At 34.3% G+C, this 12,154-nt stretch overlaps 1 protein-coding gene across 11 annotated transcripts in view; it reads left to right on the top strand.

Moving 5' to 3' along the window:
* INPP4B (inositol polyphosphate-4-phosphatase type II B) overlaps nucleotides 1-12,154 on the top strand; it is an 834,661-nt gene that overhangs the window by 669,030 nt on the left and 153,477 nt on the right. For all 11 annotated transcript variants that reach the window (XM_059168095.1, XM_059168068.1, XM_059168015.1 and 8 more), the window contains 2 exons: nucleotides 816-946; nucleotides 1,325-1,429. In XM_059168095.1, coding sequence (XP_059024078.1) covers nucleotides 816-946; nucleotides 1,325-1,429 — 236 coding nt within the window. The remainder of the gene's footprint in view (nucleotides 1-815; nucleotides 947-1,324; nucleotides 1,430-12,154) is intronic.

A 12,154-nucleotide genomic window follows, 5' to 3' on the forward strand; every position in this document is an offset into this window, starting at 1 on the left:
AGGCAGGCAGAGAGAGAGAGGGAAACAGGCTCCCTGCTGAGCAGAGAGCCCCATGTGGGGCTCTATCCCAGGACACTGAGATCATGACCTGAGCCGAAGGCAGTGGCTTAATCCACTGAGCCACCCAGGCATCCCTATTTTTAACTTTTTGAGGAGACTCTGCTGTTTTCCACAGTAGCTATACCACTTTGCATCTCCACCAACAGTGCAGGAGGGCTCCTTTTTCTCTGCAGGCTCACCAACACTTGTTTTTTGTCTTTTTAAGTCATTCTGACAGGTGTGAGGTGATTCTCATGTGGTTTGATTTACATTTCCCTGATGATGATTGATGTCGAGCATCTTTTCACGTGTCTGTTAGCCATCTGTATGTCATCTTTGGAGAAATGTCTATACACCTCTTCTGCCCATTTTTTAGTTAGATTATTTGGTTTTTTGATATTGAGCTGTATAAATTCTTTATACATTTAAGATACCAGACCTTCACTGGATACATCATTTGCAAATGCCTTCTCCCATTCTGTAGGTTGCATTTCAGGTTTTTTGGTGGTTTCCTTTGCTGGGCAGAAGTTTTTTATTTTGATGTAGTCCCAGTGGTTTATTTTGCTTTTGTTTCTCTTGCCTCAGGAGACATACCCTGAAAGATATTGTTATGACTGATGTGGGAGAATTTTTTTTTCCCCTAATGAGTGCATAGAACTTTCTGGAAACGGATGGTGAATCAATTTCTAATTAGTTTGGCAATGTTTATTAGGTGTTCCTTGTCTGTGGACTCAAGATGAAAATAAATATTTTCTCCTCGTTTATATTTTTAACAGAAACCAGGAGTTAAAAGAACTTGGCGAGCTTTCTCCACACTGGGACAATCTACGGAAAAATGTCCTTACTCACTGTGATCAAATGGTGAATATGTACCAAGATATTCTGACAGAACTTAGCAAGGAAACAGGTATGAAAGCAATAACTTTTTTATATATTCAAACTGAATTGCATTTCATGTATGTTAGGTGAAAACAATAATATACACTGTTGTTATGGATATAGAAGAGCCAAAAAATTTTAAAAGTGTTTTTATCTCTCATTCTAACATCTCAGCATGATAGACCAGGAAGAAATAGATTTCCCTATTTTACCTCATGGGATTATTATAAGAATAACTGAGAATTTTTTAAATTGAATTTCTATAAAGAAAAGCAGCTTATACAAGATATATTTTTCTTTCTGAAATCCTTATAATATTTTTCCATGTCAAACATTCTCTTCAATGTACCTGCCACACACATTTATTATTCATTTACTACTAACATTCAATTTTTTTTCTGCCTAGGGTCCTCTTTCAAATCAAGCAGCAGCAAAGGAGAGAAAACATTAGAATTTGTTCCAATAAATCTACATCTACAAAGAATGCATGTACACAGCCCTCACTTGAAAGGTAGTGTATATAATATTCTTTTTTAAGTGGTCAAATTATTTGAGTATGTACTTTTTTAAAAAACTTGACTACAGGCAGAATTAAAAATTTTAGAATTATGTAAAGATGAAGATGAAACAATTGAAGTTGATAATGACCCTGAATACTACAAAGGGACTATAGTATTTTTGTTGCTGTGTTTCTGAACATTACTTTAAAAATGTGGCACTTGGATTGAGTTACAGGTGAATATGCAAAACAAATGAAAACATCCTTAAGTAGTCTCAGTGATGGCTGAAACCATGCATGCCAGTGTTTGAATTTAAAAAAAAGGAAAAAGCAGTAATAATACTTGTTCATTTTATGCTTAACTTGAAAAATCAAAGTCCAGAGATGGACTCATAGGCCATTTTTCTGACTTAGTGGTGATTGTCAACAGTCACCCCCTTCTCTGTGAGAAGGATATTTATCAGAAAAAAAAAAAAAGTGGTAGAGTATTTTACTGTACTTAGACATGAGAAACATTTTGCAAAGAAAAGTGTATAGATTTTTTATAAACATACCTCAGTAAGGTTTTTTTTTTAAAGATTTTATTTATTTATTTGAGAGAGATAGAGAGAGAGAGAGATCACAAGTAAGCATAGCAGTAGGCAGAGAAAGAGGGGGAAGCAGGCCCCCTCCTGAGCAGAGAGCCCGATGCAGGGCTCAATCCCAGGACCTTGAGATCACGACCCGAGCTGAAGGCAGAGGCCCAACCCACTGATCCACCCAGGCACCCCACTTCAGTAAGTGATTATTGAATATTGAGTATTGAATAAGGTGAATATCATATTGTATCCCTTGCTACTCTACATAATTCCTTGCTATTTATTTGAAAAAAAGATTTTAAAATATTCTTTCCCCTCCCTTTTCCTTTAACTTACTGCTACATCAATTTCTGTGCATAAACAGAGTGATTATCTGCCTCTATTCACACACAGCAAAAGTCCCATATTATGGCTATTGTCCTACATCCTTATTAAAAACTTCTTCTCCTCTCTTCCCTCTCAAAAGTCTCTCTATTTAATGATAAATGCTATGGTCATCCTACTAGTACCCATCTTCCAAGGGATCCAAAATTTACTTTAGGTCATCCAGTCCTTCGTGGTAAGTGTATGAATATGCAAACATACAAAGATACATCTAGAGACTCATGCTAACACCCTATTTTGTAGCTATTGTCACAAATATAGAGGTTCCATATTGTAAAACAATATAGAGGTTTTACAAAGTTAAAATCTGTGTCCTGCTTCAGAATCATCTGAAATTTCACAACCAGAAAAGTTAACCATTTTTCTGAGTTTGTGCATACATTTGTGTTTATACAACCAGCTAATATGCAGGTGTAAGTGTAGTTATGGAAATGTAAAATTTTAGTAGCTTCAGTAGCCTTTAACAACTATCTGAAATTTTAACTTGGATCCTTTTCACCAAAAATTATGTCAATGAAAGAACTAAAATAAAAATGAGATAGACTGGTCCAAAGCATTTAGGAAATCTTAATTGATTACTGAGTATCTGTCAGTAGTTTGAATGTAACATCTAATGGTTTTAAAAATCATCAAAACCAAAGTATCAGCTAATAATAAAGAAGCTATGAGAGTTAAAGGCTATCTGACAGGGGTCCCTGGGTAGCTCAGTTGGTTAAGCTTCTGCCTTCAGCTCAGGTCATAATCTGAGGGTTCTGGGACCAAGTCCCATGTTGGGCTCCCTGCTCCGTGTGGAACCTGCTTCTCCCTCTCCCTCTGCTGCTTCCCCTGCTTATGCATACACTCTGTGCCAGATAAATGAATAAAATCTTAAAAAAAAGAATTCTTCACTTCTGGTTTCAAATTTCCCCCTTAAAGGCACCACCATTTTGAATTAGGGTCTGTCCTAAAGCCTTGATTTGAACTTGATTCCATCTGTAAAGACCATATTTCCAAATAAGGTCATATTCAAGGTATTTTTGGGGGGAGCATAAATCAACCCATAATAACAAGATATATAAAGGAATTTATTCTTTGTGATGACAAATATCAAGTAGTATAAAGAAAAACAAAATTTTCATGTTACAGAACGAGGGTACAACTCTTAAACTAGAGGGTTTTTGACACTGTAGTTTTCAAAAAGACTTCTTTTTGAAGACCTAAAGGAGAAAATGTGGGAAAAGATTAAAAATCTTAATGACCAAGAATTAATGCAAAGGTCCTGAATTCTACTGCATACTGGTTTTTTCCCCCAAGGTTACTCATTTAAGTTTTATATATATATATAAATATATAAATATGTGTATGTGTGTGTGTACATATATATATGTGTATATTGTATGTATTTAATTTTATATACATCATATATATGTGGTATACATATATATGTAATATTGAATATTAAGCTTACATGTTTTAAAATATTTATGATTTTATAATAAGTTCAAAATTTATTATTTGAGATTGGAATTCAGATAAAATAAGTGCTTATAGACTGGATCACCAGCTACATGTTTTAATATAAATTGAAAACTTGACTGAATTTTGGAGTTCTGCCACTTACTTCTTAGACATTGACCAAGTTAATAACTTTTCTGAGCATTGGTTTTCTTATTTACAAAATAAAATGATTGAAAACTGTAGATGGCAGTCAATCAAATTTCTACTTACTTATATAACATGTATTCAGCACATTAAATGAATTGCGGTTAAATTTATTTAAGATCCATGTTTACTGATTTGAATGTTTAGCTGAAATTACAGACAACATTTTGCAAGGTAATGATGCAAGTAAGATTGGCCAAGCCTTGGTATTTCACTGGTGAGTTATTTGGATGTAGTCTAGATTTATTTTCATTCTTACCATTAGTAAATTACATCAATCCGCATTTGATTAATATGCCTGCTATATTTGGAGAGGCGGCTTTGCAAACAATATGAGGCAGATTCACCAAAGACAAGGCTAATGTCTAGCTCTAGAAACAAGTAACTGGGCAGAACTAATGTTGTCATGTCTCATACTGACAAATGAAACAACCTCCATTCAATGTCAGATGCCCCCCAGACCCAATAATTTTTCACCCTTGTTCATTACTTAAATTAAATGCAACAAATACAATCCCAATAGAGATCTTAGACAGCAGTCACAATAGCAAAGAAAAAACCCTGAATTTAAGAACAAAATTTTCCACCTCAAATTTTATTTTCCTAGAGGGTCAGTGATAAATATTATAAAATATGGATTCTTATAATATTATTCTCTAAGTTATTTTATTTTATGTTATAGATATATAATAGCATATTGTAATATATAACAAGAGAGACAGAGAAAGAAAGAGGAAAGAAAAGAAAGAAAAAAAAGTGTATCATAAAGCTATAATTGGAAACAGGTGGGACGTAAGCCAGAATTTATTGTGTAAGTATGGATGGGTCAGCTGACCTCTCTGCCCCTTAGTTTTCTAATCTCCGTATTGAGGGAAGGAACAAATGAGGAGCTGTTTAGAACTCCCTGATTTCTGTACCTTTAGTTTGGGTATACCACCTCATCAATGAAGTATAATTACTTTTAGATGTTTCATGATGTTGGTAAATTGTTTGGACTATTTTGAAATAGATTTCCCTTAAAATTCCTTATTGTTTTGTGATTCATGACAGAGTCATTTTGTGGATCATTTTGAAGTCCGGGATTATGGCTAAATTGTTCCCTGAAATGAGATCAGCATGTCTACATTTTTTCTTTCATTACCACTATTTTTATAGTTGCAGGAATTTTAAAAAGATCTTCTGGGGAAAAAAAAATAGACTTATTATCTCATATCTATTATTAAGTGGCTTTTTAAAGGCTATGAGGCAGCCCTATTATTAAATTTCAAACCAAACTAGTATCTGTAGCTTGATGAGATTCAACAACTTGAATTCCACTTCCACATTATGCTATGTATGATGCCATTTTCACAAAGCCTAGGACAATTTTTGAGATACAAACTATCAAAAGAAGAATACTTAAACTATCAAATATGTATATTTGATATATAAACTATAAAAAACTGTCAAAAAAAGATTATGTTATTTTAAGAAAGAAAAAAGGACCACTGATTTTTTTTTTGCTCAAATTTTCTGTAAAATATATGTCCATCTAGATTTTTGTAGTTGTTTCTTAGTACCAAGAAAGCTTTTATTCTATACAGTTAAGGGCTGAATATCATAAAGATACATAATTTAAACAGCAGGATAAAATAAGGAAAATTTTAAAATGAGACAAATATTACTGATCAGATTGTTCCCTTAGAGTTTTATTTTTTATTGATTATTAGTTTTATATGTTTTTCTATATGCTCACTCTTAGAGGAATACAATAAATTTCAGTTAGTTCTAACTAAATTTTAAAAAGTACAAGTGCTCTAGCCAAGACTGAACACGGTACTTTAAGTGTATACCATTCTTTATTAACTAAACTAAGAGACCAGGAAATGAATCCTATGTTCTACCTAGGTCTGTCTACTATTTTCATAGTAATTGCAAGTGGCATTGAGGATGAAGGGGCCAAAGAGATAAACCCAGCATTTCCAATACTGTGATATTTGTAAATAATAATTATCAAATACCATTTGCAAAATACTAAGACTCCTAAGGGTCATGATTTTGTGTTTTCCAGTAAGTGTGGTATTTAAAAATTTTAGTAAGTAGTGTAAAGTATGCCAGAACGGATTTCAAACCTAAGGATTATATAGCTGTATACAGTTTATATTCCCATTTTAGATCATGTGATAAACCAAAGAAACCTATAGCTGAACAGGACAGCTTAACTTCATGTAAACTCTGGGAATAACATTCAGTAGCTACTTTCTAATTGTTTCCTTCAGAGCCACTCTTTAGTGTGGGACCATTCCAATGTGAAGATAAGGATTTCCCATACCATCAGTTTCCCAGTTCTCCATGGATGCCAACTGGGGGTCTTCAGTTTCAACTCAGTTCTGACATTATCTACCTGGAGATAGCATCAGATTCCATGGGCTAAGGGCTCTGTCCACAAGACTGCCCTCCACTTCAGATGTCAGTTGAAAAGTTCAGGTTCTTACCTGTACTTTTGACCATCTGGCTATAAATCAAATGTGCCCCCCTCCTTGGGTTCAACCAATTCAGTAGAACTATTCACAGAAGTCAGAAAAACCTTTCATTTACTAGAACACTGGTTTATTATAGAAGGATGTAACTCAGGAACTGCCAGGTGGAAGAGATGCACAGGGCCAGACAGGGAAAGTAGATAGAACTTCCGTGCTCTCTGAACGCCTCTCTCCCAGCACCTCCACCACAGAAGCTCCCCAAACCTAGTCCTTTTGTTTTGTTTTGTTTTGTTGAGATTTTATTACACAGGCAGGATTAATTAAATAATTGGCCCTTGGGAATTGAACTCAATCTCCAGCTCTTTTCCCCTCTCAGGTGCCTGGGTAGAGAGGAGAGATAGAAAACTCGGACCCTTTAATTACTTGGCTGAGTGCCCTGACAACCAGGCTCTGTCCTTAGGGGAGGTCCAAAAGTCACTTCTTTAATATAAGAAAAGACATCTTTAAAGCTCTCAACCCTTAGGAAATTCCAAGGGTTTTAGGACCACGTTGCCAGAAAAGGGAACAAGGATATTTACCAAATATATTTATTTCTTACCCTTGTTAAGCAACAAAAATTCAACTGAGTAATTTATAAGTTCGAATTGTCTTTATTGAATGATTCATGAATCAGGCAGCATCCTATCTGACAAATAAAAGAGAGCCCTATAGAGTTGCAAAAAAGGAAAGCTTTTTGAATGTAGCAAGTGGGGAAAAAAGGAAATTATCGGCAAAGGAATCCATTATTTGAGGCAAAGTCATCCTTCTAATGGAATGGAAGGGATCTTTTAGTAAAATTTCCTAGCTGAGTGCTGTGAAGTGTGTAAACCTGGTGATTCACAGACCTGTACCCCTGGGGATAAAAATATATGTTTATAAAAAATAAAAAATTATATTAAAAAAAAAATTCCTAGCTGACCAAGAAATTCTATGTTGACTGGTTAAAGGTTACATTCCTGGGAGGCTGAAACTGCAGTTAGGTTAGATATAAAGCCTTGGTTTGCTGATGTGGGTCCTTTGACAAAAGTGACTATTTTGAGCCTCTGGCTTTCTTTTTTTACATTATAAATCACAATATCACAGTTATCAGTGTTTAAAAATTAACACTTCAAAGCGGCTTTTTGGAGATCTCAAATGTATGAAGGAAAAGATTATATATGCCTAAATTTTTTGAGCCTCTACAAAATACATACTTAATGATCCCACCTTTTTGAGGAGTGATTCTAATCAAGGTAGATAGAATCAAAAGGCAACAAAGAAAAGTGAGAGAGGCAAGAGAGACCTTATTTGCTCTTTCAAAATCCAGACATAAACCCTACTTATTGTCTCTACAGAGAAAGCCTCTTGGTATTAATGGAATATCAAGGTTGGCTTGTGAGGTGGAGAAATGGGAAAAAAAAGGTTTCTGGAATATAGATAAAGTATTCAGTTCTGCTAGCTGTGCTGAAACAACAGTACTACTTTTTACTTGCCTATTTGAAATGTATTCTATGAAGTTCAAAAGTAAGAAATACTTGGGAAACTCTTCTATGTTTTAGTTCCTGGTCACTTTGCCCTTGAAAACATATAACTGTATGAGGAAATTGGCTCTCTCTCCATTCTTATTTTTTTCAAATCCTAATTGTTGTGCTACTAATGATTTGTAAGTTTTCCTTAGAATTTCATATTCCCAATCTGCTTTATTGTTAACTTCCTGTTAATATATTGTTTAAAATGATAACAAATGGTAAATAAAATTACAAAAATTATAATTTAATGAAAATAATGGGAAATAAAGGATCTGATATAAGAAAACATATAAGGCTAAATTTAAAAAAAGAATACAAACACTGTACTTTTGTTAGTATATTTACTTCTTACAGAGGTATGAATTAACAATTCTAAAACTATTTTATTTGTATAGTATGGTTAACCAAATCTGTAAATATAAAATAGGGAGAGTCCAGTTTCTCAATATCAGAGAAAGAAATTAGAAATAAAGAAGGAAGGCAGGCTAGAAGGAATCCTGTAATGCTGAACTGAAGTCGGAGGTAACAATATGGACTTATGGGCTTGTTGTTGTTAATATAGATGTACAGATGCAGGTGTGTGTGTGTGTGTACAAGTTAGTATGCATATACATGCATATACTTCCTACCTCTGGCACTGAAAGAATTGAAAGCAGTAAGAATGAGTATACCTACCCCCAGTATTTTATTTCTTTTTTTAAAAGAAAAGATATTTATTTGTTTGAGAGAGAGAGAGAGAGGAAAAGGCAGAAGGACAAGCAGACTCCCCACTGAGTGCTGAGCCCAATGCTGAGCTGGATCTCAGGATTCTGAGATCTTGACACTTAGCTGACCAGAGTGCCCCCAGTATTTGATTTCTAAACACCATCCTCAAGTAAAAAGAGCTAGGGCTCTTTGGAAAACTGGTTGATTCTAGGGCTGAGGCAGGGAAAATATAAGTGAGTCTAGAACATCTGGTGGCTCTAGAAAGTAAGGAAGTGCTAAGAAACAAACTACAATGATGGCAACAAATGGAGAAGGTGAAATAGATAAATAGTTACAAGCCAATGGAAGGAGTTCCCAATGGACAAAGCTAGAACAACTTAAACATAAAGATAGTGTTAGATCATAAACTAATACCTATGAGCCCATACTGATGTTCATAAATAACTGAGGGGCACCAGGGGGGCTCAGTCGGTTAAGCCACCAGCTCTTGATTTCAGCTCAGATCATGGTCTTGGGGATTGAGCCCTGTGTGGGGCTCCACATGCAGAAGAGAGTCTGCTTAAGCACTCTCTTTCCCTCTATCCCTCCCCCTTCTCTCTCTCTTTCTCTAAAATGAATATATAAATATTTAAAAATAAATAGGTAGATAGATAGCTGAATATATAAACTAAAGGAGAAAGATAAACTATTCTTCCCAAAAGAATTCCAATTAATAAACGTGGAAGGAATGAGGGAAATGGGAAATCACCATTCAACCATAGCAGTAATAATTGCCACGGGCAAGATATATCAATAGATGCTAAAATTAGTGGGCACAAGTCTAAAAGGAAACTGGATATTGTACAGTCTTAAAATATGTTTCTCTAAATATTTAGTAACTTTGCAGTGAAGAATCAACTATAGATAGTGGCAGTCAGCACTTTGACCCATGCATCGAGTTTAATTAACATGAAGTAATATATATCAACTTAACATACTCCCTGTTATAACGCACTGAGAAGGGCATATCACTTCCATAGTATCCTACTCAACAGTGCAGAACTTCAGTCTAATTATGAGAAAACATAAGACAAACCCAAATTAAGGAACCAGTACTCTTCAAAAGTGTCAAGGTCAAAAATGAAATGCTGAGGAACTGTCATGGATTGGAGAAGACTACATGATAGCAACATGAAATGTGGAGTTCTGGACTGGATCCTGAAAGAACAAAGGGTAAAGAACAAAGGGAAAAACTAATTTTAACATATTATCTACTTTATTTAATGTTATAGCACAAGATTAATTTCTTAGTCCTGATAATCTCTGACTGTATAAGATATTAACATTGGAACATAGTGAAGGGTATACAGAACTGCGTTCTAATTTTGCAACAACTCTGGAAATCCAAAATTATCTCAAAAATAAAAATTTTCAAAAGTATTTAAACAATAAATATGTTTTTGTATTTTAATAAAACTTATGTATATTTTCAAATATGTTATTTTGCTATACATATGTATAGCAAATGATTACTATAGCTAAGTTAATTTACATATTCATCTCACAGAGTTACTAGGCTTGCTTTTTTTCATGTGGTGAGACATTTTTAAAGGAATTCTGTATTTCTTCCTATCTTAGACAGCATATTAAAACTTCAAATTTAAAAAACAAAGATAAAAAATAAAGCTGAATTCAAATTTTATAGAAACATTGACAGCAATTTAGCCTAGATACCTCATACAAGTAGAATCATGCATTATTTGTCTTTCTGTGGCTTATTTCACTTAATAACCTCAAGGATTGTCCATATTGTCACATATTACAGAAGTTCCTTTCTTTTTAAAGTTAAATAGTATCCCATTATACATATACAGCTCATTTTCTTTATCCATTCACCCACTGATGGGCATTCTTGCCTATTATGGATAGTGCTTACATGAACGTAGAGGCACTCATATCTCTCTGAGATCCTAATTTCAGTTCCTTTGTATAAATACCCAGAACTGGTATTGCTGAAGCATGATAGTTCTACACTGTGCAGGTATTCCAATTTGTCCACATCATGGCTAACACACACTGTCTTTTGTTTTTTTGATTGAAGCCGTTTTTACAGGTGTGAGATGGTATCTCATTGTAGTTTTGATTTGCATTTTCCTGATGATGAATAATAACCTTCAACATTTTGACATATACCTGTTGGCCATTTGTATGTCTTCTTTTGCAAAATGTCTGTCTATTCAAGCCGTTAGCCCATTTTTTAGTCAGGTTATTAATTGTTTTACTATGGAGTTATAGGAGTTCGTTATATATTTTGGAGATTAACTTCTCATCAGATATATCATTTGCCAATATTTTCTCCTCTTCTGTATGTTGACTTTTTTGTCTATAGTTTCCTTAATTATGCAGAAGCTTTTCAGTTTGATGTAGTTCTGCTTGTTTTTGTTGCTTATGCTTTTAGTGTCGCATCTATGAAATCACTGTAAAGACCAGTCATCATAAAATTTTCCTCTGTTATCTTCTAGGAGTTTTATACTTTTAGGTCTTATGTCTAAGCCTTTAATCCATTTTTTTAGCTGATTTTTGTGCATGCCATAGGACAAGGGTCTGATTTCATTCTTTCGCATGTGAATTATCATAAATTCTCTTTGTACTTTTATAGAATATGGTCCATGGATGGATATGTGTTCATCCTCATCCCATTGAGATATATATATTTCAGATTCCGATACGTTTTTTTTCTGGATAGTATATATAATTTTTTTTATTTCTTCAATTAAAAAAAACAATACCTTACATGATCTATAAGGACATATAAGAGAAACTGAAATGAGCCTCAAAATATTTATTTATTGACATTTTTGAACACCTACAACATGGATGAGCTCACAAACAGGAAATAGAATGGAAACAAGGGGCGCCTGGGTGGCTCAGTGGGTTAAAGCCTCTGCCTTCAGCTCAGGTCATGATCCCAGGGTTCTGGGATCAAGCCCTGCATTTGGCTCTCTGCACAGCCGGGAGCCTGCTTCCCTTCCTCTCTCTGCCTGCCTCTCTGCCTACTTGTGATCTCTCTCTCTCTCTTTTATTTTTAAATAAATAAAAAATCTAAGAAAGAAAGAAAGGAAGGAAGAAAGAGAAAGAAAGACCAGGAGAAATAGCATGGTTTATTTAAAAAAAAAAAAAAAAAAAGAATGGAAACAAGTAAAAGTCAGAACTTTGGATATGAAAGAACTTGTTTATAACTTTGGAAGTTCTTCATTATAGTTGGATTCAAGAAACACACAGGCCTTCTTTTAGATTTAAAATTAATCAGCTCTTTATTATGAAGAGTAGACAATATTTGAGTAACTTGCTTCTCTTCCTTTACCTGCTGCTTCCAAGTTTCATGGTTCCTTCATAGGTGACTAAAATTCCCCTGAGCAGAGTGGATGATGAACAAAGAGAAAA

Source organism: Mustela lutreola, chromosome 1, assembly GCF_030435805.1.
Source record: "Mustela lutreola isolate mMusLut2 chromosome 1, mMusLut2.pri, whole genome shotgun sequence".
NCBI lineage: Eukaryota > Metazoa > Chordata > Mammalia > Carnivora > Mustelidae > Mustela > Mustela lutreola.